This window comes from Phoenix dactylifera, chromosome 3 (genome assembly GCF_009389715.1).
Source record: "Phoenix dactylifera cultivar Barhee BC4 chromosome 3, palm_55x_up_171113_PBpolish2nd_filt_p, whole genome shotgun sequence".
NCBI classification, from domain to species: Eukaryota; Viridiplantae; Streptophyta; class Magnoliopsida; order Arecales; family Arecaceae; genus Phoenix; species Phoenix dactylifera.
The window spans coordinates 7,960,341-7,986,433 of record NC_052394.1 but is presented as its reverse complement, the minus strand read 5'-3'; the positions used below and the strand labels follow the sequence as shown (position 1 = coordinate 7,986,433).

General features: G+C 39.1%; 3 protein-coding genes, 1 long non-coding RNA gene and 1 other non-coding gene across 7 annotated transcripts; 1 reads left to right on the top strand and 4 right to left on the bottom strand.

The window, feature by feature from the left end:
- Nucleotides 1-1,062: 1,062 nt before the first annotated feature.
- On the bottom strand, nucleotides 1,063-2,601 carry LOC120110058 (UDP-glycosyltransferase 91C1-like). Its single transcript, XM_039124005.1, has one exon. It carries the CDS (start codon nucleotides 2,599-2,601, stop codon nucleotides 1,063-1,065), a length of 1,539 nt encoding a protein of 512 aa, XP_038979933.1.
- Nucleotides 2,602-4,547: 1,946 nt separating this feature from the next.
- On the bottom strand, nucleotides 4,548-15,165 carry LOC103720018 (protein DEHYDRATION-INDUCED 19 homolog 2-like). Its single transcript, XM_008809532.4, has 6 exons — nucleotides 15,084-15,165; nucleotides 14,830-14,992; nucleotides 14,572-14,717; nucleotides 11,920-11,997; nucleotides 11,494-11,762; nucleotides 4,548-4,880 (listed from the first exon to the last, which is right to left on the bottom strand). Exons 2-6 carry the CDS (start codon nucleotides 14,903-14,905, stop codon nucleotides 4,778-4,780), a joined length of 672 nt encoding a protein of 223 aa, XP_008807754.2. The 5' UTR covers nucleotides 14,906-14,992; nucleotides 15,084-15,165; the 3' UTR covers nucleotides 4,548-4,777.
- On the bottom strand, nucleotides 5,390-11,487 carry LOC113463583. Its single transcript, XR_003388048.2, has 2 exons — nucleotides 7,327-11,487; nucleotides 5,390-7,253 (listed from the first exon to the last, which is right to left on the bottom strand). It is a non-coding gene; the product is annotated as an uncharacterized LOC113463583 (long non-coding RNA).
- Nucleotides 15,166-18,177: 3,012 nt separating the features above from the next.
- Nucleotides 18,178-25,476, bottom strand: LOC103724280 (exonuclease DPD1, chloroplastic/mitochondrial). 3 transcript variants are annotated; one of them, XR_003383124.2, is made up of 5 exons: nucleotides 25,138-25,473; nucleotides 22,781-23,424; nucleotides 21,887-22,092; nucleotides 18,781-20,389; nucleotides 18,178-18,699 (listed from the first exon to the last, which is right to left on the bottom strand). XR_003383124.2 is itself a non-coding variant. In XM_026800437.2 (4 exons), exons 2-4 carry the CDS (start codon nucleotides 23,320-23,322, stop codon nucleotides 20,184-20,186), a joined length of 954 nt encoding a protein of 317 aa, XP_026656238.2. In that variant the 5' UTR covers nucleotides 23,323-23,424; nucleotides 24,189-24,263; the 3' UTR covers nucleotides 19,995-20,183. The 3 variants fall into 3 exon arrangements, 2 of the variants coding, with proteins under 2 accessions (XP_026656238.2, XP_017702415.1); XM_026800437.2 differs by lacking the exons at nucleotides 18,178-18,699; nucleotides 25,138-25,473 and adding an exon at nucleotides 24,189-24,263 and having other exon boundaries at nucleotides 19,995-20,389; XM_017846926.3 differs by lacking the exon at nucleotides 18,178-18,699 and having other exon boundaries at nucleotides 20,302-20,389; nucleotides 21,883-22,092; nucleotides 25,138-25,476.
- On the top strand, nucleotides 19,776-19,849 carry TRNAT-AGU. The gene has a single exon. It is a non-coding gene; the product is annotated as a tRNA-Thr (tRNA).
- Nucleotides 25,477-26,093: the final 617 nt, after the last annotated feature.

Genomic DNA, 26,093 nt, shown 5'->3' with positions numbered 1-26,093 from the left:
GCAGCACATTCCATTGGGGTTGACCTGGCCAATCATGATGTTTATGAATAGATTTGAATGGATTTAAATCCTTAGTCGGACGAAGACGTCAGGACTTGAACGAAGAACGTATGCGAAGATCCGTGCGGACACTTATATAGCCTCACGTACCATAAGATTTTTCTAGAAAAGTAGTAATGTAAATGAAAATGAAACAGAGTATTTGATAAAAAAAATTCAGTAGCATAGCTTCTTTGTTGTGTTGGAACAAAAAATATAATTTATTTGATGCAAATCTCTCCTAAGATACTGCCTCATCATAAGAAATTATTGATTAGGCTCGGTCTAGCTACCAGCTTCAGCCGTAGATTAGGCCTATAAAAATCTTGCACGTAGAGTTGCAATAACTATTAACAGCAAACAAAAAAAATCCAAACAAACTATAGAATTCTGTTGACCTTGCAAGGCACCTAAAGAGTAAACATACACGGCTCCAGCCACGGCAATGAGGTGCTGTCACTCAAAACTTCCTCCCAACCCCTGGGCGATATCATGCGAAGAATGGAACTAAAAGCTAGGCTACTTATCATTATTATTTCCAGTAACAAATATATATATATATATATATATATATATATATATATATATATATATATATATATATATATATATATATATAAGTTCACATAGCCACAACTATAAGAGTATTCTGTTCGGTAGTTACAAAATCATTCCGCTCCTGAGGGAGGGGAATGTTATGATCACACGACTACAACTGTAGAATAGTAAATGAGTATTCTATTCCGAACCAGTGGTTACAACCAAGAAATATTTTGTTATTATCCGATACTTGATGAACAAAGATGATGGCCAAGATATCGCATGGGCATGCAAAATTCAACCTACTTAGCCATTCAAAAGAGAATATTTGGTAATATCATATTTGATATAGCTATGATATTCTTTGGGCATCCCGACATCCTCCTAGGTAAAAAAGGTTTGCTAAGACGATGATTCATATAGTTCTAGTACGGATAGGATACATCCAATAAGATCATAAAACAGTAAGTGCTTGGCTTCAAGTCAATGATTTGTTGCGAGCCGAGCCCCAAGGAGGAAGTTGATGAATTCCTTCAAATACCTATCATGAAGCTCTTTGTCAGCAAATACAGCTGCCATCTCTCTTGCTTTTCTTCTCAATCCCTCCACTTCATTGGAAAGCATGACCATTTGCAAGGCCTTGGCGACCCCATCCCTGTCATACGAGCCATCATCCCCTCGCTCCACCTCGACTGCAATGCCCTTCTCCACCAGCAATCTGGCATTAAGGCCCTGATCAAATATGTTTGGCAAAACTATCAATGCATTCCCATAGCGAAGAGTCTCTATTATAGACCCCCACCCAGAGTGAAACAAAGACCCCCCTACAGAAGGATGGGCCAAGATCTCCAACTGAGGAGCCCAACCGAAGCATACCGCGCCGCGGCCCTCGGGCCGGGCTGCGAACCCCTTCGGAAGAGCTTCTTCGTCACCGCCCGTGACCCAAGCGGGCCTACGTAGGGCCCACAAGAAACGAACGTTGGAGAGCTCAAGCCCATAGGCGAGTTCGCGGACTTCGCTCTCGCTCAACTTGTACTCGCTCCCGAAGCTCACGAAAACGACCGATTTAGGGGGCTGGGCGTCCAGCCACCCGAATATCTGGCCCCACCTGCCGTTCCGATCGGCGCTGGCCGCTGGAGACGTAGCCGGAGGGATTAGGCCGACGGGAAACACCGGCTTCCGGTAGATCCTCCGGAGAACATCCAGGTACTCCCCCTCGTACTCGGGGCAGGTCCGTAAGGCGATGGCGGTGCACCCCTCGACGGCAAGCCGGAACCGTTCGACGTCTGCAATCCCCGAGGTGTTCGTGGTGAAGACCTCCGAGTAGAACTGCTCCGCCTCCCGGCGGCGGAAAGCCACCGTGGAGCCGGGGGGGAACCATTCGGGCGGCGACGTCATGCTCTCCGGCGACGGCCAGCGCCTCCTCCGGCCTTCCTCTGCCAGGACCTCCGGCGGGCCTGTGAAGCCGGTGGAGGCAGCGTTGAAGGCGAACAAAAGGACGGGGAGCACGCCCAAGTCGCGCGCCGCGGCGGGGACCCAGTAGGGGAGGAAGTCGTGGAGGATGACGTCCGGGGACTCGTCGGCGAGGAATTTCTTGACGGGGTTCTGCAGGAAGTCGTAGGCGATCTTGAGGAGAGGGCCCTTGTCGGCGGGGACGTCGACGGTGGCCTCGGCTTCCTCGGGGAGGCCGTCGACGCGGGGCAGCGGGAGGTCGACGAAGGCGATGAGCGGCGTCAGGTGAGGGGGTATTTTAGGAAGGCGGCGGTTGTTACGAGGGCTGGAGAGGAAGGAGACGCGGTGGCCGGCGGTGGCCAAGGCGAAGGCGAGGTGGAGGTAGGGAATCATGTGGCCGAAGGCGAGCCATGGGAGCATGGCTATGTGGAGGCGTTGTTCACCCATCGCCATTATTGTCTTCTGGGCCTTGGAACAGTTTGGGTGTCGCAATGCGGTGATAGCTGACCAGAAATAGGCGACCACAGGAAAGTGTATATAACCATCAATCCTGCTTTCACTTCTCAACATGCTTTCACTGAATCTACTACATTTATTACCACTGCTCGATTCGGTTTCGGTGAATCTGCTTTTATTTTTATTAATAACTGCTCGATTTGGTTTCGGTGAATCTGCTTTTATTATATATATATTCCCACTGCTCGATTGCATGTATGCCACTTTTGACGGTTGAGAACTTTAGGTGCCGGTTTTTTAAGCAAGCTGCCTGTGAAATGCCTCCATTGCTGCATGTTCGGAGGTTTCTCTCTCCCATGGCAACCCTCGCATGGCTTCCTCTGTATCCACGTGGATGGTTTGGAGAAAATGACAAATCGAGTCTATGCACGGGCGGCAATTTTTTACCTTCTCACCCGTTTAACTTGTTTCATACATGGGTTCAGTGAAATAGATAGATTTATGTTTAGAATTTTGACCTATTTAATAAAAATATTGGGTTCGAATTGAAAGAATTTTGACCTAACCAATATTCAAGCCAAATCTGATTGCCGCCTCTAATTAGTCTCTGGGAAAAGATCTAAGTAGCTAGTAGGGTCAGCTATGTCTGGATGCTAGCTAGTTATATATAAATTCAAAAGGAGGTAAAAAAACAAATAGTTAGGATTCACTTTTTCGTTTGGAATGAAATTGGAGATGTCCAATTAGTCAAACATGCCCGAGATGTTACTAAATTTGGTGCTGGCATGCCACATGCTGCATGCACCGTCACGGGGAGCATGTATAATCACAATTCACACATTATGCATGGATAGCTATTGTGGATAGATGAGATATCTTGAACTCAATCCCAAAATAAAATGAAAGGAACTTAATTTAATCTTAAATTAAAAAAGTAAACACTTGATCTAATATATTTTTTTGAGAGAGAATTTATTTGATATGTTATCAAATCAATGTTTATCGGCATGCATTAATTTAAAGGCTATCAAATGTTAAGGGTAGGTTTTAAATTCAATGTCCCATACTTTCTTTCCTTTATTTGTTTCCTTTTTTTTCTTGCATTTCTTTCATTTCTTTTATTTTTCTTCTTTTTTTCCATACTTCTTTATTTCATTCATATCCTTCCTTTTTATTCTCCTTTTTTCCTTTCTTTCATTCATTTTTTTCTTTTTTATTTTTTCTTTCATTTTTGTTTTTTGTTTTTATTTCATTCATATCCTTCTTATTTTTTTTCTATATTTTCTTTCTCCCCTTCTTTCTTTTTTCTTCTTTCCTTCCTCGTTTTTTTTTTTTTACTTCTCACTTCCTTCCTTCCTTTCCTTCCCACCACACACCCCACCCTCTCATTCTTTCCTCTTTTATCTCTAAACGGGTTTTGGAGTCCTCTAACCATCCAGATCCACTTTTTCACAAGAATAAAATACATGGTTGGGGCACCCCTGTAAGACTAGAATTTATAACATTGGCTAAGGGTTTTAAGTGCCGAGATGGAGTTCTATAAAGCATTTTTGAATAATATAATTATCTTATTATCCATTCTTGAATAATATAAAGCATGCATTTTGAAGTATAAGAAAAAACAGCTTGGAGTTCTAAACCCAATAGAAAACTGAGATGGGCAACAGTAACATCCTTAACAATTGGGAGGCCATATCAATAAAGGGAGTCAGTTAAAGATAAAAAAACTATCACTAACATGAAAGGAACTAAATGGTTGAGGTCCATGATTAACATGCTATAAACCACATTAGTAGTTGATCTATCATATATTAGAGAGCTAACGTATCCAGTAATATTTCACATGAATAAAGCTCTTGTATTTACTATTTGTAAAGTTCTAACATTTAGTACCCAAACTCGAGCTCGAGGAGATCAATGATGATAGAAATAGCAAAAAGAGCAAGGCTGCTTGGCAGTTCCAACTTGTAACACCATGTCTTAGCAACAGAATGAACCTTATCAGCAATCAATCTAACCTGTAATTCGATGAGGAATCAGACATGACGCAAATAGATAGATTGTTGTTGTAGAAATAGTCGCTTCAGATATTGATACTAATGTTAAATGTATAAATACAATCCATGCTCCTCCCTCTCTTAAGGCAGTTATAAATATACAACCATCAAATAAATGCTCCCACTGATCCAAAGGAGATGATAAGCAACAATTACAACAATGACGCAGCTTGCTGATGATCCTGGCGTTTTCTCAACGGCCCCTTTAGCCACCATAGTGGTAGAGAACTCCTTCATAATGTGTCATCAAATATTGTAGAGAGCACAAGCTCCTGTACAAATTCACTCCTTCGAGCTCTCTCCTTCTGGTCCTCGTCAGATAGAGATGGTTCCACCCTGGTAGTAAGTACATCAAAGGGTTAATGAAGTGGATAAAAGAAGTCCAGAAAATATTTAGAAAACTACAACAAACATATAGACTAACATAATGATACTTCAATGCAATAGATTACTGTGGACTAAGAATTATAGGAAGGAACAATAATTACATGGTTGCATGAATCAAGAACATGACAACAACTTCACAGTAGAAATGAATGTGTAGAGGTGCACAGGCCCCTATCGCACTACAAGTTAATTAAATGTTGGTCCAATATTTTCTCTAAAACTAAACGTAAAATGAATTCAGCTGCTGATAATAAATGGGCAATATGCCAAAACAAGATCATCCAGAAAAGCAGACCACTTTGAAAGGTGAACTAGTTGCCTAATGGGTCTCATCGGATTATCAGAACAAAATTAAAAATTAGAAACTAAAGGGGAAAAAAAAGCAACCTAAGCTTTTTCCCTATTATTATAGCAAACCCCACTTCAAGAAGCATGCCATCACAAAATCACTTTATAACAATAATTTAGCCACCAATAATCCTAAGATGAGATAGATTTCAGCAAAGGAGTTGTTTTACTGTGAATTACTCAGTTCAAAGAAAAAATAAATTATTAAAAAAATTCTGATTGACCAGATTACACTGTCACGGTATCACCTCTTTCTGAGAGGGAAAAAATCAGCTAAAATTCCACGTCCCCAGAAATCCTAGTACCTAAATTTTTTTTTTTCTTAAGCAGACAAACTTGGAAAACAAATTCATCCTCAATTTGTCTAGAGTGTGAAGGAATCAAAATTTGTTTAAAAAATCTCCAAACCCCCAAAACGAACATAATCATCTATTCCGATTTAATTACATTTATGCAAGTCTTTTGGCACAACGCTGCATACCTAAAGCTGCCAAATAATGCAAGATTATCAAAATCCTGTAGCATTAATGGCAAACTTCTGTCATTATTCATAAATACTGGCTCATGGACATCCAACTTGATGACAAAAATGTGCATTTTTAAGTACAACTCACTACCATCAATCATATATTACTAGGTTTCCATTCTTTTACCGGTCCCCACAACATCTAGATCCAGGCTGCTGGAATTTCTTATGCCATAGGACTGACCTCAAACAATATATAGCAAGAAAAGGCATTGAAATAGGAATTCTTTCACTCTTCTTCTAGATTGGCGGGCGGAATTTGCAGCATTTTCAAAGTAGAACATACAAGTTGTCCAAAATGTGCCAAAATAGTACCATTGGCAAGAGAAATCAACTCCAGGATTCAAGATAAAACTAGCCAATATAAGGTATAATCCATCACCTCAATAAAGCTACAACATACATCAAAAGAACTCTCACTAATCTTTTGCAATTCTAGACACTAACCACAGTCTAGAGGTATTTGGCCACAATCTCGACAATAACAGATCCGATTTACCCTTGTTCTTTTCAAAATTCGTACGAATAGTATTCATAGAAGTGCAGAATGTATCATGAAAAATGAGATTGTGATCCTGTTAAGGCAAAATGGATCACATAATATCCATCCAGATCTATTTCCATATCTAAATTTATCCAGATTTGGACACAAATTTTACATCTGACTAATATCCAGATCTATATTTGTATTTGTCAAAGAAAATGGATACAAATATCGATACATGAATTTCTGATCCGTATCCAAATGTCCTATCCTAGTTGCTATCTCTCATGATAATTGTTTGCATCCTTGTTTAGTCTCCTCAAATAGTTCTCATGAACTCCAAAAGGAATAAGTAATAACATCAACATGTCTATTGTTTAAACTTCTTTTTCCCAAATAGCTATGTCTATGCATTAGTGTATTGCATCCTTAACGGTCAGTATTTGAATCCAAAGTGTGTAACTCAACAGAATATTAGGATCCACCAAAAGAAAAAGGTGATTGAGTGGATGCAGTTACTTCTTTTTTGGTCTTATGTCAGATCATTTTGGTTTTAGAATAATAATAGAAGTTAGGAAGCTCAGGTACCTATTTTGAGTTAACAAAAAATAAAGTCAAATAACATTCTATACATTGAGTTTAACTATCCAACTATGCCTGCATTTGTATCCGTACTGTCAATACCCAATCATATTAACATCCATTAGAACAAATATCAATACAAAGTTTAGCATCCAATTAGTCTCTGCATCTATATTCATATTCGCCAAATAAAATTGGATACATATATTAATATTATTGATATCCAACCCATTTTTCAGGCCTGGATTATGTAGATTTAAATGTCGATCAGAAATATGCAGATCATCCTGAAGTAATGATCTTTAGCTACTGATGAAGATTCAAGATCTTATTGATATACCTTGAGTGGGTGAGGTCCAACAGCTGCTCAGCTCATTAAAATCTGAATGGATGAAAAACTTATTTTCAAACTTACACCACTGTAAGAGACATGGAGGATGTCTTGGAGAATTTACCCAGTTAAAGAAGACATCAACCATTTGCTGCTACAGTTTAAGGACAACAAGGTGGAGCATGTCAACAGAGAAGCCAAACAAGTTAAAGATTGGCTAGCATATTTTGGTAGGGAGTCAGCCACGGATTCAATTCGTTGGCAGTAAATCATGTTAAACTAATTCTACATTGTATTTGATATTTCTGTGTTTACTCACAGAAATGTAGAACTGTTTAAATGTGGCTGATATAAATGTTTCCCTTTTATCACGGATGCAAGTCAAGGGAGAATAACCTGTTAACGAGGATCTCAGCCAGCTTTCCCTGGAAAACTCAAAAAATAATAAGAAATTGGAGCAATCATGAGGTTAGATGGCATGATGTTTAACTAAAGCAGGGAGAGAGGAAAAAGAACTTAAGAATCATACAGGATGATAAAGCATTTCAGTAAAATAGTTGCAAAGATTATCTACAATGACAAAGTATGCGGAAAAGCTGAAATGTGATTGTAGAGGCGGAAGGGGTAAATGTCAGAATGTTAAAAGCAATTATGATACATCTGCAGTTTGGAGAAAATGATTTATGAGGCAAAAGGGAAAAGGGAATGGTGTCAACTTTATAATGGGCAAGGTCACTACTACAAAAAATTCAGAGACAGTTGAATAATTGCTTATGCATATTTCTGGAAATTGCATGTCAGCCAGATACTAAAATCGTGAACTATTGGATGGCAGGGATATGGTGTGCAGGCAGTTGTTTTTTGGAAAGAACTCGAGACATGAGGAAACAAAGTAGGTGCAAGGACTCCTCTTCTATTTGATTGATAGAGTAAGGTTAATATTGGATAAAAGGATGGCAGAAATCATAAATGCATGCTGAGTGATGTCTATTGTAGGTAGCTGAAGGATGGAGTGCAAAATTTGGAGTCGACCATCATGTATAGATCTTTTCAGATGTTTATTGTGGATAGAGGGATAGCTGTGCTGGAACAAGGTGTTAACATTATGCGATTCTTTCTAGATACAATTATCCAGTTCCATTCAATTCCATCCATCCAAAGTGGTACTTCTCATTAAGAAAAAATATTGATAGGGGTAATTTTTGACTCATATCCTCTCCTTAAAATAGTTTCCTATTCATTTGTATTGTTCTTTGGTATCTAAAAGTTGCTTAAGGTTCTGCTTCCTTCAGTATTGACCTTTAACATACTTTGACTTATTTACATAATAAGTTAAAAACCAACTTATTTCGAAGAAATATTATCCAACAAAAAGATAAGTATAAACAAAGCTACGAATGCCTGAAACCAAGATAGAAACCATAACAAACACAAAGACCAACCGAAACCAGATATAAAGGAAAATTCTTAATTTAGAGACTCCAACAAGAAATCAACCAAGGATAGTAAGTTCATCCAACAATAAGCTTTACCCCAAATGAGGATTTGATTTTATGTGTCCTTCAGCAAGTGTTCCTATTAAGGGCTATATCCTCAACCACAACCGACCAGTCCAATCCTTTAAACAATGATTCCATAACTTAGGTCCGCCCCTCCCCTTTTAAACATTTGAGACATTTGATCAATTCTCAGTTCTCACAAAGGTTTCCTCATATTCTGTTTGAATGCTCATGAAATTTCATTCAATTCCTACAACTTCAACATGAAATTTAATAACAAGTTTCCTCTGTTACATTAACAATCCTCCACCAAAATTCAACAGATGGTCCAATGTTATCGGTAATGGAATTTTCCATCAATCTCCAAACCTATATGGATAAATGTGCTTTCAACATTACATATTCATGTCTTTTGAATTATATAGAGGTAAATACGACTCCTCACTATACAAATCCAGTATTGTAATCCTCCTTATTTCTTAGGATCACTGACTTGCACAGTTTTCCACCAATGCCGGTAACTGAAACAGCTCAAGTTGAAAATCATGCCTCCTCAATTTTTTGAACTTACAAAGGAGGTGATTAAAAAACACAAACCATACTTTCTGCCGATGATTCAAATAATTTGAAGCTAAGGTTCAATACGTCCTGTACTGCACACCAGCCAGTACGCATATCAGTTACAAGACAGGGTACCAGTTAGTACCAGAGAGGAAAAAAGAGGGTGTGAAAATACCTTTAAGCTTGGCACTAAGTGAGTAGATTGGGGGCTGGTACGAGCTGGTTCATCGTAGTTCAGGATGGTCCAGACTGGCTAACCTAAGAAATTGTCCCAAGGGTTGCCAGGCACTGGTTTTAGGCTAGAAAACCCAGGTACACTTGAGATTTTAAACATCACTGGAGGCAATTAATAGCTAGCAAAAATAAAATTTAGAATCTCAATTTTTTTCAGTCATCAATAAAATCTCGCTTCGGTAAAAGCTTGGAAATGACTGATATTAGTTGTTAATTAAGATTCTTGACAGAACTCTAACAGGCCTATACATACCCAAATTATGTCCATAAGGCTAATATAGTAGTAGAAATAAATGACCAGTATCAACTTCAGTGCAACACATCAACATGCAAATTACTAATCTGCTCTTTGCCTTACATATAACACAAATAACTAAAACAAGCAATAGAACTCTTGAGGCAGCTAATAACAAGTTACAGTACTCCTGATACAATAAAATAACCACAAGAACTAATAACATGACTAAATATAATACGACTAAATAAAAATGAAGTCCGCACTAGATGTCATGGATCCATGACAAACTAAAGGATAAGCAGTAGTTAAGTTATGCACCACAAGCTCACATTAGGACTACAAGATTCTAAGTACAACATTCCAAATGCTGAGGTTCAAACAGAAGTAAGAGAGAATAACAATAACTATCAGCATAAGTGTCCCTATGCTAACCAGGTGATTCCGCATTTAACATCAACCAGCCATAAATTCATAATCAGTGGTAACTAAAAAAACATTTATCATCTTGTCCTAAGCCTCTAGAACTTCAAGACTAACTTTTATATCTCCTACCAATAAATTTCTCAATTATATTAATATTGGAGTGATGGCAGTTGACTAGAGCATAGGTTCATCCTGTAGATGATAGAGTTAAATTTTGGTTGTCACCCCAAAGCTTCGATGATATCCCTCGAGGGAAAACCATAAATCATGCTTTCACTATTACAAGCTTTAGGAATGATAGTGATATCCGACATCACAAGCTCCCAATGTTGCCATCCCAAAAATCCAATCCCACCGTCCATGAGCATTACCTTAAATTGAATCATTCAAACATTTGCTACTAACTCGCATTTAAATTGAATCAGAATTGATAAATGATGTACAACATAATTAAGAGGTTAAATGATGCATTTGAATGTTTGGGCCATTAGTTGTGATCAGGCAAAACAATGCACTTAAAGGTTCGCCATTTTGGTACCAGTGTCGTACCAGTTGCCATGCTGGTACAATGTCGGTATGCCCGGTACGAGGATCGGTTCAGTATACCAAGACTCAATACGCCCCCCATATCGAGCCTCAGTTCGGTAACGGTACGGTACATTACATCCGATACACAACGATACACACCGGTATAGCAAATCTTGATGTACTTCTAATTGAATATACATTGTGATGCAAGTTAAAGCATAGCATGATGCAATACAATTTTTCCTTCCACAGTATGAAAAAATTGCATAACATCCATATAGTAGAGATAGAGAAAAGCATCAAGAATAACTTGAGGCCACCATATGATTCAACACAAAATACAATACTGAAAATTATAGTACAATAATCCATAAGTTTATCTGCATTTCTTGATCTCATACTCCACCTAATTTAAACTTTAACTTACAAAGTAATAATTCTGGTGATTAATATGCATTATTGTCCTCATAGATTTTACTTTTTATAACTAGTACGGAACATCATGCATCATGTGCTTGTCCAAAATGATAATTATCTTCACTACAAAATAAGTGATAATTAAAGTATTTAAGACTTCTGAAAAGAACATTTTTTGAAAAAAAGGGAAGTTGCTGAACCATTGATAAGTTGCAAGAAATAAACAATATCACCAGTTTCAATCATGCTGACACCAGATTCTTAAGACATAGGAAAGACGGGAACATTAAATTAACCATAAATATCACCTGTTTCAATCATCTAGCATACACCAAATTCTTGTGACATAGGGAAGATGGGAACATTAAACCATGAATCCAACACATCATACCTCTCTGCAACCTTTTCATCTAAACTCTTGTTAACCAGACTTCCTTCATCCAAAGACTCAGGTTGTACATCTCTTGATGCCTCAGCCACAGGTAAAGTGTAAATCAATGATGACAGAAAGGGATCAGGTGCCGCAGCAGAAGGGCCAGCCATGTAGGAAGATCCTCCAAGAAGAGATTGTAGATTGCCTTCCCTTAGATCCTTTCTCAACAAAGATAGCATTGAATGGGACCCAGGTGAACCTCTGCGGAATCTCCTTCTATATTGCATGTGATTTTCTATTAAGGAATTCAATTGCTAAAATTATTTAAACACCAATCATGACCATTTTATAAATATATAAAGAAATACAATAACCTTCTAAGCATAACATTATTAGTTTAAACTTCAAAAAAGATGATAGTCATTCATAAAGACAAAAGGATATCTTGAAGAAACTTCCATGCTGTGTTGTTATGTGCCCAACCAAGTCCAAACCAACCCTAGCTGCACAAATGGGACATACCTGCAATTGCATAATTCATCCCAACTCTAAGCATTAATAGTATTTTTCAACATAAAAATTACATGACATGAATCATAAAATTTTGGTATTATATGCTAGGTAATGGTATCTTTCATATGCATCCAAGAAAAACTATTCAATAAATTCAATAAATTGGAGACTTCTGAACACCAAAAACACCACTACTTGTGGGTTGATATACTTTTAAAAAAAAAATCAACTTAAAGCTGACAGCATCTATGGTGTATTTCACATGCATGGTACAATATTACATTCTCTTGTGTTTAAAGTATCTATCTATAGTTCTGCGTATGAAAAAAGAATGAAGAAATCCATTTTAAGCTGTATGATGCAACATAAATATGTACTTCACTTTGATACAAGTAATCTACTTCAATTTCATGGATTTTCTATTATAGTTCTTGTATTAGTTCATGATATAGCTATACTGATTTGGATCGTATTCCTGGTCTGACTTAACATGATCCAGGGGCAAGAGGGGTGCTTGCAACCCTGGAATTTCTAAAGTGTCAAAAACTGGATATATACCTACAGATTCACATGTGATCCAAGCTCATTGCAAGGTCATCTTCCAAATGAGATCTTTAAGTATTGATAATTTCCATAGATATCACAACCTACACTTTTGGGGTCCCTTTGCAAGATCGGTTTAGCACCAAGGCAACCCCTTTAGGAATAAATTGATAACATGCCTGTGTGGCAGAGGCAAATCATGTTTAGCATAAATTTGGTTGGAGGGGGCAAGATTTATGGCACAAAATTTTTGAAGTTGTGACTCAAAGAGCTTTGCTATAGTTATCTTTTCACGCTTCCTGTTATTGATCAAAAGTAGAGTAGGACCCACTGAACCCATGGAATATCAAACTTCTGATACCCCCATGCAGTGCAAATCCACTAGAACTTAGAAGCCACATTACAGAGGTATCAGGTTGTATTTGTTTGTGATGAAAAAATTGTTTGTATCTGTCCAAGCATGCTTTCCTTCTCGTGAACTCATTCTATACATACTCACTTTTACAGATATGATTGTGAACTATTTCTCAATTTAAGGTTTCAGTTTCATTTGTGACAATGATGAATTTCTGTCTTTGTATTCAAGCAACATATTTGTGTCTACCAATTTCCTTTTCTTCTTATTTCTATTTTAGGAAAGACATGTTTCTTCTTTTTGACAACTGATGCCAATAAGGCTGTTGGTGGGCATATATCCAAAGTGACCATCTGTGGTGCTCAAATATCAAGATCCCCCTGACAAGCGTCAGGCTCCAGTGGCCCCTGTACAATGGATTTAAACTGCACCCTTCTTTTATTCATTTTTCACTGCCTTATGCTTATTATTTTTAATCGTCTAAGTTGACTTTCCACCAGGTAAGCAAATTTATTAGTTAGTTCCCAAAAATTTTTAAATTAGAAAGCTTGTATAGATGACTGGAGCCGCTTAAACAAAATTCCTGAATCTGCCAGTAGGTTGATATTTGTAGTTGATATGATCTTGTGGCACAGTAAAAATACTCGCGCTTTCAAAACTCAGTCGTACGAAAGCACATCTTTCTCAGAAGTTAAATGCTTAAGCCCACTTACAATGCCTGATGGAGGCAAAATAGATGGAGCAACTAAGCACATCACTTTGATAATATTGACCAATAACATGGAAAATCTAAAAACAAAGAATAAGCTTATTACAGATCCATCACCATATAATGGCACTCAATATTAACCAAAAGACAATGCTGATACACGCATTTCAAACATTCCCAGCAACTTGAATTCTAAGACGCTGTACTTACAAGGCAGTTGCTCGTGTCTAGTTGTTATCACCCACTTCACATAAAATAGATAGGTGTTTAAAAATGGGAAGAGAGGATCCTTGAAGAAAAATCACAATTTCTGTAGAGATTGTTTACACAACAAGCAAATTACATGTGTGCACATCTAATTTCAGGAAAAATGCCAGCTTTGACAATTATAGTTGAAGAGAATATCTATATTTACAAAATGGCAACCAAAAATCAACTACGAGAACAGGTGTGACATGGAGTACAGCCACAAAAGCAAGTGAATATCATAAAATTCCTACAATTTTTTTATTTACTTAGAGGGTGGCAACTCTGCACCAAAGGAACAGCAAGCCTAAGTAATTTAATTAAACAAGAAAAGAATAAAAATCTGAGAATACAAAATTTTGACCATAGAAAGGTAAAGATAAACATCTCCAATCCCAGATTAAAATCCAGCAGAACTCCCGTAAGTAGGTAATATCAGCAGCCGATAAAGCTATAAAAATCCTGCATTCCCCCAAGCTAATAAACTTAGCTAAACAGAAAGTGAAGAAAACACCTAAAAAGTTAGAAAACGCATAGACTATATCTACCATTAGAAAATAGAAAGACTTACAAACCTAAAAAATCCCAACAAAAATAACCATCGCCATCCCAAAAAATGTATTTTTATTCAACAATTATAGAGAAAAAAACATAAAGCTCATCCATTTCAAGATCGGATAATTCCAGAACATTGAAAAACTAAAACGAAAGATTGGATAAGAAGTAATACCCCATTCTTAGCCTCCACGGGGTGCTCATCATCGATGTGGCAGCAAAGCCCGACGATATCGAAATCCTCGGAGCAAAACGGGCAGGGAAACTCCGCGCGGGAGTCGTCCTCACCGCCATCAATCTCCTCGAACCCAAGGTACAGATCTGGCAACCAGAATGTTCATTAAAACCCACTCCCAGAGGCCCAAAAACAACGACAAGAATCACAGCCCCCTCAAATAACTCCCAAAAAGGAATCAGGATCTTGAGGCCTCACCGTATCGCGATTGGTGAGCGGACTGGCGGCGCTTCGAGGCGGCGAGCGAGAAGCGGCTCCAAGAATCGGCCTCCATGGATTCCTCTTTTTTTTCCTAGCGAAGCTTGGATGCGATGATGCGATTCCTGCCCGGAAAACCCTAATCCAAGAACCCGGCCAGTGACTGCCAACCCCAGAAATAGTTATTAGAAATAACAATTTACAAATAATAAGTAGAGGAAATGAGGACGAGAGAGGGGCGGAGTGCTGATAACCCTTTCTGCGAAAGCGCTCCCACCGACCGACCCCGCTGGTCAGCACTCATGCGGGCCACTAACCGGACACAGCCTTTGGTCGGAATAACCGAAATGGCCTTAGCCTCGAGATAGATCATAGATAACGTGTATGGTGTTGAAGAGAAATGGGGCCCACTACAAAATGCGGTGGCTGGATCTCCTTATGCTGTTTGCTGGATTTCCGGGCATCCGATCTCAAGGAATGGTGTTTTTTTTTTAATGGAGAAAATCACGCGGCCGCAGACCATTCAGACCATGAACGAGGCGCAGGGCACGTGGAGTTTATGGGCGGAGTTGATGAGACGATCCGCGTTGGAACTTGGAGCCAGAGCCTGAGGATAACCTGTCTGGTCTCGGACAGCACACATCCTCTTCTACTAACTTATGGCCAGGAGCGTTCGGATCGGTGATTCACACGTGCATCAGAAAATTTTCAAGAAAATTTGCGTTGAGAAATGCGGGACCTGATTTACGAGTCCCGTTTGTCCAGTGGCGGCTCTGTAACTCCGGTACCGACCCAACGATGTGTTCTTCGGATGGTCCCCATGAGATTTGGATGTGTCATCTTCTTATTGTACTTTTCTAGTATACATTAGAGGTTTATTAGGATATTTTTACTAAAAATTTCATAAAAATCATGTCTAGTGGGGCATCTAATGTATATTTTTTAAAAGACTATCCAGATTCAACTTAAACGTCTGGTCTTTAGGAAAAAAAACATAACATTGGATCTAGATGAAGTTTGATTGATGCAGAATTATATTTAAATAAATAATTTAATTTATAAATTTTATATAATATTTATTTTAGTTTTATAAAAGTAATCAAAGAAACTTTTTGAAGGTGCCGAGGAGTTGAATATTTTGCCTGAGTCGAAAGGCAGAAAAATTGCGTGGTTTAAAAAGCCGGCACACAACGCAAATCAAGCGCAGCCTACTTTTTAAGGAGTCCGGAGGATGCAAGAGGAGACTTCGTACGATCTTTGGAATCGGAGCCGTGCCGGACACGCGATTCTATGGTGGTTCGCTTGTTAGAGTTTCTGATGGTACACGTGGATTATGTGATCTAAAAGCTTATTGGACCCGCTGCCGAAGCTGGGCGCCGTCGATTATGTGATCTTAAAGCTTATCGTGCCCGCGAGCACCAGTCGTCCATGACCGTGGGAGACTAATACGATACACGAGATGATATCGTGTATGCCAAGCTAACTGATGCAATGAGCAGGGAGTAGAATAGTGAGGTGAAATGTTTTTCAAATAAGAAATGAGAAAAAGGGTGGGTCAAACAGTTCACGTGCAAGAGTGGGGCCGGACAAGAGTGGAGTTGTTAGGACAACCCCCCTTCCTACCTTTTTTTTAGAGGGTAAAGCTAATTAGGCCCAAACAGGGCGCCCAAATGCTGCAAGAAGTCATGAAACCTTAATGTCTTCCTTGGTGTCTTGTATGTTGCGTTCTGCCAACGGCGAGGCTATTAAAAAAAAAAAAGAATTGATTAGGGTGCACAACGCCATTGACTCAGACCACCTAAATGCAGATCTTTTTGCAAATCATGCTTACCTAATTTGGTTTTATGCATTGCAAAAAGAGTTTAAAGTTAAGGGGAGCAATAGGATTCAATTGGTCAGATTGGATGCCCATCGGATCAAAAATTCATTAATCTAAATTGATCTTATTTATTAAATAGGTAATCATATCCGACCCGTATAACTCATTTATTAAATAAATCAAGTTGCACTAAGTTAAGAAAATTTTTAATAGATTAAATAAATTTATACAAGTTACATAGATTAAGCATGTTGGATTAAACGTGACAAAAATATGTTAAGAAGTTTTAAACAAGTTAAATTGGCGGGTTATGATTCGACTTAATTATTAAATGAGTCAAACTAGATTAAATAGGTCAAAGGACTAAATTTGAATCCAATCTATTTAATAGATAGGTCTACATCTATTTAAAACAGAATATTGTTTGTAGGTCACATTGAAAATTTAGATTATAAATTGCCATTTCAATTTAGAGTAGTATCAGTGATAGCTCTTTATTAAAAGAAGAAAAAGACCGCTTTACCCAACATAGAAGCTTCCAAAGGATGATGCTTCTAGCCAGCCGCAAACAATTGCAACAACTCAAATCCTAGCATAAAACCATTCTCCCCATTCCCACGAGATGGGAGAGGGCTCTAATAATATAGAGGAGGACGCATTCTAGACACTCAAAAGAGGTGCCATGCCTATATCACTACATATTTTTCAAATTACAAAATAATTGAGCTGCCTTTCTGGGGACTTGGTTCATCGGCTTCCGGTCCAATAGAACCGATAGATATATTTTTGTTTTTTTTAAAAAAATCATATCATGCAATTCTTCTTCTATTCTGCTTTTCACCCTTGATTGTGCATGCACGAGAATCTAGGTGACTTTGATACCCTATTGCTCGTTTCATATCTTAAAAACATTTCATTCATCGAGTTTAGTATATCTTTTCCACACGGAAGCCTATCTTGCTATTTGACCGTAATTCGATTTACCTGATTTTAGCTTAAAATCATTGCACACAACGCCCACAATCCTCCAGTTGTCATGATGTTTCAGTTGGAGAGAAAATGCGGAGTGTCACACAACAATCGTCCCGTACAACTAGGCATATGCATTATAGAAAACTTCTTGGACTTCAGTTAGGACATCGATCCATCATCTTTTCACGATTTCTCTGAATATGTAGAGGGCCCAGTTGGCCCATTGCGCTACCCACTGGACGTAATAGTAAAATGCTCCTCAAATATATATATATATATATATATATATATATATATATATATATATATATATATATATATATATATATATATATATATATATATTGCTGAACCGAATGATTCATGCTATTCAAATATGCATACATATAAAATAGTTAAAATATAGTATATTACAGAGCGCACTAGGCAGATCACTTTTTCTAACTTAAATGGTGTCTTCGGAATGGTTGGCCACCTAATCTGCAGCCTCATTAGCCTCTCTATAGATGTGCTTAACCTGAAAGGCCACCTAACCACCGACCATAACTAGAATGAGGTGATACACATCCATACCGCCAACAATCCATTGAACCTATCCAATAGCAGTAGCCAAATCTCCATCAAGCAACACACGCCAAGCATAATTTAGACCGGTCTATACCGCCCTAAACTTAGCCCCCGGGGCCGAGGTGCCAGAAAATTTGGCAGCTAGCCATCAACCACAATCACCGTAGAATCCAAACCTATAATAACAAAGCCTCTTTCTCCTATTCATCCAGCCCGCATCAATCAAATTTGTTCTTTTAGGAAAGTCGGGATGGGGGCTACAAGGACCTGGGGAGGGCGTGGCGGAAGTGGCAGCGGTGGCCGTAAGGGCAGTCAACGCCGGAGCCGAGCATGCGGCAGAGCTGGGTCTTGTGGCGAGGGTGCCGGATCACCGGCCTCAGTTCCTGGATCCCGTGCGCGAACTAGCACCGCTCCCCGTACGTGCACCATCCCTTCTTCCCCCACTTGTTGCACAGCTCCGTCTTCGCCATCCCCTGGCTATAGACCTCCACTTCCCCGCCCCACTCCTCCCCCTGAATCAAACGAATCCGACGTCAGGATTGAGATAATAATCCGATTACGACACGTGGCGAGATCAAGTGTCTGCTTCTAACCTTTTGCACCGGAGACGACAGGAGGCGGAGGCGGAGGCGGTGGGGTCGCGTCGCCTCACCGCCCTCGCCCGCCAGCGGTTGCTTCACCGCCAAGAACCCGCGTGACCGGATCGAGATGCTCTTCGGCAGGCCGCCACGTGTCGCGCCCTTCAGCCTCCGCCGTCCGATCCCCCCAGTGGTGCCGGCTCCGGATCCGGATTGGGAACGTCCTTCGCACCGTTTGCTCCGACAATCTTTTGCTTCCCCTGTACCTCCGGAGTCGCGGATTCACGGCCGGCCGTGGCAGCGGCGGCGGAGGCCTCCAGCTCCTCGAGGAGGAAGGTGAGGTGGAGGTGGTCGGCGGTTCGCTGGAGATTGTCGGCGCGGAGGAGGTCGAGGTCGGAGAGGGCGGCCTGAAGGCGGCGGAAGTAGTCGTTGTAGCAGTTGACCATCTGCTGGAGCTCCCGGATGATCTGGTGCTTCTGCATCTCGAATCAGTGGCCGGGGATCCGTCCGGCCAACTCCGGAGTCGATCCGTCATCGTCGTCGAAGGAGCAGCACGAGCTGGGCGTCGCCTCCACCGAGTTCTGGGATGCCGACGGGTTGATCTCTCCCTCCATTTCTACAGCCACGAATCCTACGAACTCTCGTTGCTTCACGAATTTCATCGGAATAAGAAGAAAATTGAAACAACAGTGATGAATTCAAGAACCGAGATTGGGCTTTCTCGGAGTTCCGGCTTGAATTTTTGCGGCCAAATCGCTTTTGATCCCAATAATTTGGGGAAAACAGTAACATGATCGGAGATGAACTAGTAGATCGTGAGAAAACCCTAGTATCGGAGGAGGAATTCAAATCGATCGCCATGGGAGCTGGGTCGGAAGGAGCTTACCTTCGAGGCGGTGGAGCGCCTGCGACTTGGAGATCGCCGCGAGCGGCAACACGAGCGGTTGGAAATGGAGGGAAGAGATCTGGGTTGCAAAATGCACAAGAAGACTACCAATGATTCGCGTCGTGCTTTCGTAGCTCAGTTGGTTAGAGCACCCGTTTAGTAAGCGGGAGGTCTTGAGTTCGATTCTCAACGAAAGCACTCAGTTAATTTTTAGCTTTTTTTTATCTTTCAGGTTAAAAACCAAAAATGGAAAGGGAAATTCCAGTGCCTATCCTGTCAGAACTCGCTCAGCAACTAACACTCTGGTATTCCCAATTACAAAGGTTTAGAACACTCCATTTAGTTGAAAACTTCAGAGCAGATGGTAGATTACTGAACTTTATTCAGAGTTTACAGTCCAATATATAAGTTAAATAGTATGCCGAAAAGAATGAACACTGTGATACAGCAATGCTTAATGATCACTTGAGAGATGAATGAGATTTTTGGCTTTTACACTTAATTTTAAGTTAGAGAACTGCAGCAGCACTTGTCAGGGAGGAGGGACCTTGATAATGTCCGAAGCCCGGAAAGCTCTATCTATTAGCTCTGGAACAGTCAGCTTCAGATCGAAAGTAATTCTCTGGAGTACATAGCATAATGTTGTCACATCCTGCATTGCCCTGTGTGCAGGCCCAACTAAAGGGATGTCGTAGTGCTCACGTAGTGCCTTCAATGACGAGGAGGTAAGTCTTGATCCTGCAACAGAAATGGAAATTGCCAGAGTTTAGCTTGCTTGAGCTGATGATATATACCTTTGGTTTAATACTTTCTCTATCCAAATTAACAGTTAACTAGAAGCCAAGAAATGATGAAATATATGACAGAAAATACCTTTGAAGTCAGAGATGCTGATTGTGTGAATTAACTGAAATCAACCAGTTCAATTGTCATGTATAACCATTAGGCTTTGCCACATATCAATTGCTCCAGTGGATGTCTCTACTCAGGAGTTAAACCATGACCTTTTTCGACTCTAAATTAATATAGTCCTATGTCAGAATCAGGTTCAGATTTGGCAAAATTAGGTACTTTTAAGATAAACTGATTGAGTTTGACCAAACAATATCTGACCATCAAGGTAATTCATTTTATTATTACTAACAAACCCATTACCCACTGGTTAATTTTTTCAAGAATTGACAGAAATTTTGTCGATTTCTGGTTTCATTTCACGTACTGCCACTTGAATCCAGTTAAATCACGGCTCAAAAACTGAAGTAGCCCGTGCTTGCTTCTGTTTCCTTCCATTTTCTCAAGTTGTTATATAACTTCTTAGGCAACTACGCACGAAAAACAACCCAAAGAATGATCTTGACACTATAAGAGCACAAAAGAGATGAATTGACCAAGAACTATAGGAGTAATACAATCATAACATGTTCATAGAGAAGGAAGAGCAACTAGATCGAAGCTTCACAAAGATTAAACACTTGGAAGTTACGCAGATCAGGCTTTCTGGTCTTCATACCCAAAAGAACTTGATGGAGCTATAAGACTACCTCGTTTTCAAGAGTTAAAACAGTGATCTCGGACCTGAACAGTTCTATATTTCCACTTGAGATTACTTTTATAAAGGAAAACATAAGTAAAGAAAAGGGGTTGTGATTGGTTTCTCTTTCTTATGCCGTATAACGAAGATAAATTAGAAGGAGAGCTAGAGAGACCTAGTTAAATTAGAGCAACTACATAAATCAGATGCAGTAATATCTCCATGTGGTTAAGGCAGACCTAATAAACCTCTCTTATGCAGTATAAAGAAGATTACTTATAAGGAAAACGGGAAAGAACCAGTTAAATAAGAGCAACTACATAAATCAGATACCATGAGATCTCCACGTGGTTCAGGCAGATTTAACCATGAACTCAGAAAAAAGGGCTTCTCGGAAAGCCATAAAATTTGTAGTTTAGCCGGATAAGGCTTGATAGTTATGGTTATTATGTTTACCCGGCCATACACAGTGACTTTTTAAGTTCCTCATAGTTGCATCAATAAAATATTAAAGGAATGCAGCTTTTTGCAAGTGATGCTCCTTTTCCATGTGTGTGTTGTGTGTGATCTCCAGTAGCAGTAGCTTTTTAAAGATTACTATAAAAACCAACATAAAACTGAAAATAACCAAGACAACCAAGCAGTAGACGGACATTAGGCTTAACCATAAAATACCAAACCGAATACAAGAAACAATTACCTACCATCCGGCTTGACTAATTGGCGTGCAAGAGGAAGTGTGTCTACGAACAGCCAATCTGCAGGAACTTCCTCAGAACAACGATGAAATTCCTCAATAATGAAAGGTACATCAAACCGGCGCCCATTGTGAGCAACCCATAGAACTGGTTTGCCAGCCATTTGGCGGCTCCTAACATATTGGAGTAGGATTGGAACCAGTTCCTTAAACCTATTGTAAAATCATGAAGGTAATGTTCAGGAACTACAACTAGGTATAATACCAACGAGAATATGAGAAGAACTTGATAACCAAAATAAGTACACATAAAGAAATCACAAAACTTGACAAGCAACATACAAGCTTGCTCATGCTGGATGAAACTCCAGGGCCAATCTCCTTGCAATAAAGCAACTGCAAGAATCATTGTCCCAGATTATATGCAGCATCCCCAAATGTCGATTAAATAAGAGTAAATTTTCTCTCAATCCTCAGCTCTTCTTTTTTCCTCTCACAAATTCTTCTTTTCGCTGATTCAGATTTTACAGCATGTCAATTTATATTTTAATGTTATATGTCATAAGTAGGCCATATTTATCATCACAAGCACCTTAAATCAGAAGGTAAGGGCAGCGCTCTGACTCGCTCGCTCTCTCAGAAAATAGAACCAGATTTTTCAGATTTTAACATCAACAAAAAGAGCAGTCCATGATCAAATAAAAAGTAGTGTAGGATCATGGTGTTAAACAAGTTCATGAAGCTCCAGTTATTATATTTAAATTTATTCATCATCCAACTTAGGAACTCCAACTGCAAATACAGGGGACCATTTAATGAGGCTTGGAACCTCCATGATGAACCATGAAGATTAAGGAGAAGAAAAGAAAGATAGAAAATTCAGTATGAAGAGGAACCATACCTTGGGACATCAGGCCTGTTGACCATGCACGTGCTAATGCCATGAACATATGCATTCAGTACATCTTTTTCAGGATTTACAAGGGTTTGGAATGTACTATTCTTGCCCCCTATGAGATCACGAAGTGCAAACTCAATAATTCTTTCATTCCTGCGACTGAATCCACTAGTCTCAATATCGAACACAAGAATAGTTGCAGACCGGTCGATGATGACTTTTTGGTTAGCAATCTTTTCTTGGAGATCATAACACTGAATGGCTTTAAATTCATGAAGCTGTGATTGGTTTGTATTAATATTTGTTGATGATCCGACAGTTCCATCATGAAGTTTCAGATTGATGCTGCTTGATTTGCTGCTCTGTGATTTCCAATTCCTCCCTTCTGATCTTGTCGTGAAAGATCGTGGGTTGCATCTTCCAGCATCAAGCACCTTTCCAGGAATAAATTCAGTATGAAGCCTGAACAACCTAAAACAACAATTGCACCCAAGACTGTTCCTTATTTGATGAAAGTTTCCCGACCACATAGCAGCTAAGGACATTCTGTGAAGACAGTGGATCCAGCATCAAGAATCTCGGGTCACAGAAATCATATGAAACTTGCCCTCATCATAGGCTCTGCATCAAGGTCATAAGCTTTGATCCTGAAAATGCAAGCATAAACAAATTCATGTTAATATCTGAGCTGAGCTTTATTTATACGAAAATCTGGCAGTAGAATTAGAACCCGAGACTTAACCAAGCTTTAGGAACTTTCTATGGGTTTGATTGATTTTTTATAACAAAAATGTTTGTGAAATCATGACTTTCCTTTCCCAGATCCCATACTACATTATATTTTTCAGGATTTGGAGTTGCATCTTCCCATATAACATAAACAAATTTATCAACTATGCATACACAAAAATTCTAATTCACAATGATCAAAGTCATCTACAATTTGTCTATATAGGCTGAGGGATTTCTTGCATGCTATAGCATTGGAAGACCCGAAAACTTTTCATGCCAACTTAGAAACATCACCTAATTCATATCAACTCAATGATGCCACCATGAATATATATTAACAAAGTCATAAGTCAGAATCATATAATCATATAAAACCAAAAGTACCACCTCGCACCATGGAATGAACACTAATAGGAATACAGCCTGGGAAGAAGATCAGCAGAGAGCAAGTCTTTTAAGATGACTTCCACAACAAAAGGAGGAGGCAGTTCCTTAGGGAATGCAATGATATACAAGGCAAGACGTATTAATAATGTAGAAGGAGATGGTATCACTGACATGAAAGAAGAACGAGTGATCCTATTTGACTCCTTAGTGATAAAGCTCTATTGTTGCTCCCAAAAAAGAATTTAAACAGAAATTAAAAATGCAAATGCTCTGATTTTGAGTTTAATCATACATCAAAAGTCAGCCCCTAAAGATCCAGCACCATCTGTTTACTCATTTGTTTCCTTCTGGTCTGGCAGCACAACAATACAGTTTCTTTTCTGTAAGGTCAAATTGAGCAAGTAAACAGAAGAACATTGATAACAAAGTGGATGAATCAATAACGGTGGGCTATGGTATCTTACACGTATTAAACAAAAGGACTTCAATTATATGCGTTCAAAACACACATTATGCTTGCAGAATTAAACACTGGTATAATTCTGTTATAGGTATTATCAAAACTAAAGTAAGCATAGGTCAACTACAAATGACACTAGCTAAAACCATGCCCATTTGATCTATAATCTTTCTGCTTGTTGAAATTCCACACATTCAATAAAAAGCAAAGGGATCGCAGTGGTTTCATCAAAAATTTCTAAGAGAGTTCAAACCACAAAAGTAAGCACATCAAGAAAAATTTTCTCATGGATATCATCAAAACTGATCAAATCACCATCATTTTTTTTTTCTTTTTTGATTTGGTGGTGGGGGAGGGGGAGTCATACCCATTGGATCATTACGGCATTATACTCAACTAAATTCCTCGCTACACTAGATAAACCACAAAATTTCCACGAACGACCTTAGAACGTGTATAATATTCACGAAGCAAAACACAGCAAAAGCAAAGAACAAATAAAAACAAAAATAAAAAGGTTCAGTCCTGGGCCTCATAAAAACTCTTCATAATCACTATCGAAATATGAAACTCGAAAAAGGGAAAAGAAAATATCACAAATACCAGCAAAAACAAATTCATTGGATCTATATTACGTGTTCGACGATATTCCTCAAAGAGAAATATCATTTGCTGTCCCAAATTCCTTCGCCTACATAAAACATCAGACTGAGCACTGAACCATGAGCTTAAACAAGGAAACTGAAAACATGGGAATAAGGCTTACAGAGATTAGGAGTACCTGGAGAGGATTTATTTCTGGGGGGAGAAAGAAATGTGATAGCAATAGCCGTGGAGTAGGAGGGTGGGAGAAGAAAGGTATCAAGTAAAATGGGCAGTTTTTGGTGTGTGGTGGTTACCGAAGCCTTGAAGGGGTAAAACCAGAAGGGGAAGTGGGAACCGGTTCTATCCGGGCCAAACGGGTGGAGACCGGAGAGAGGAGTGGGGCGGGGATGGAGCCCTCTTTTCTCGGATCATGCGCTTGGGTCTTCCAGCCGGAGCCGTGAAGCAATCCCACGCGCAAACACCGTTGGCGGATTAAAATATGCGCATCAAACTCCCATTTTTAAGTGTGATTTCCGAACATGGTAGGGTCGATGCCATGGCATAGCCGGATAGCATAGATCGAGTGGCTGATGCAGGGATTAAAGTGGATTGAATAATATTTAAAATTATTTTTAAATTTAAATTTATCAAAATATATATAAAAATTTGAATATCCGACTAATATATATTCATATCCATCCAAAAAAAAATATGAATATGGATGGACAGCTATTCCATAAATATCCGAATATTCTATTTATAATTCTATTTAATTTTATATAGCACTTATAAATTTTTTTAAAAAATAAATGACCACATTGAAATGCTATTAATTTGATTTATCATCCATTTAGTAATATGTTTTATTCTGTGGTCATAAAGTTTAATTATCCATATTTATATCCATATTTTCAGCATCTAATTTGTATCCATACCTGTTTAAAATAAATATAGATATAATTTTTTGCATCCGACTAACATCCGTATCCGTATTCGTTAAATAAAACAAATATGGATATAAATAGGCTAGTATTTGATCCGATTTTGGCCCTAAGCTGATGGCACTACTTGCATGAAGGACCCCACTTGATGATTTGATTAGGATCCGATCTGAATCTAGGATTTTATGGATTGTGTCATCGTGCATGGACT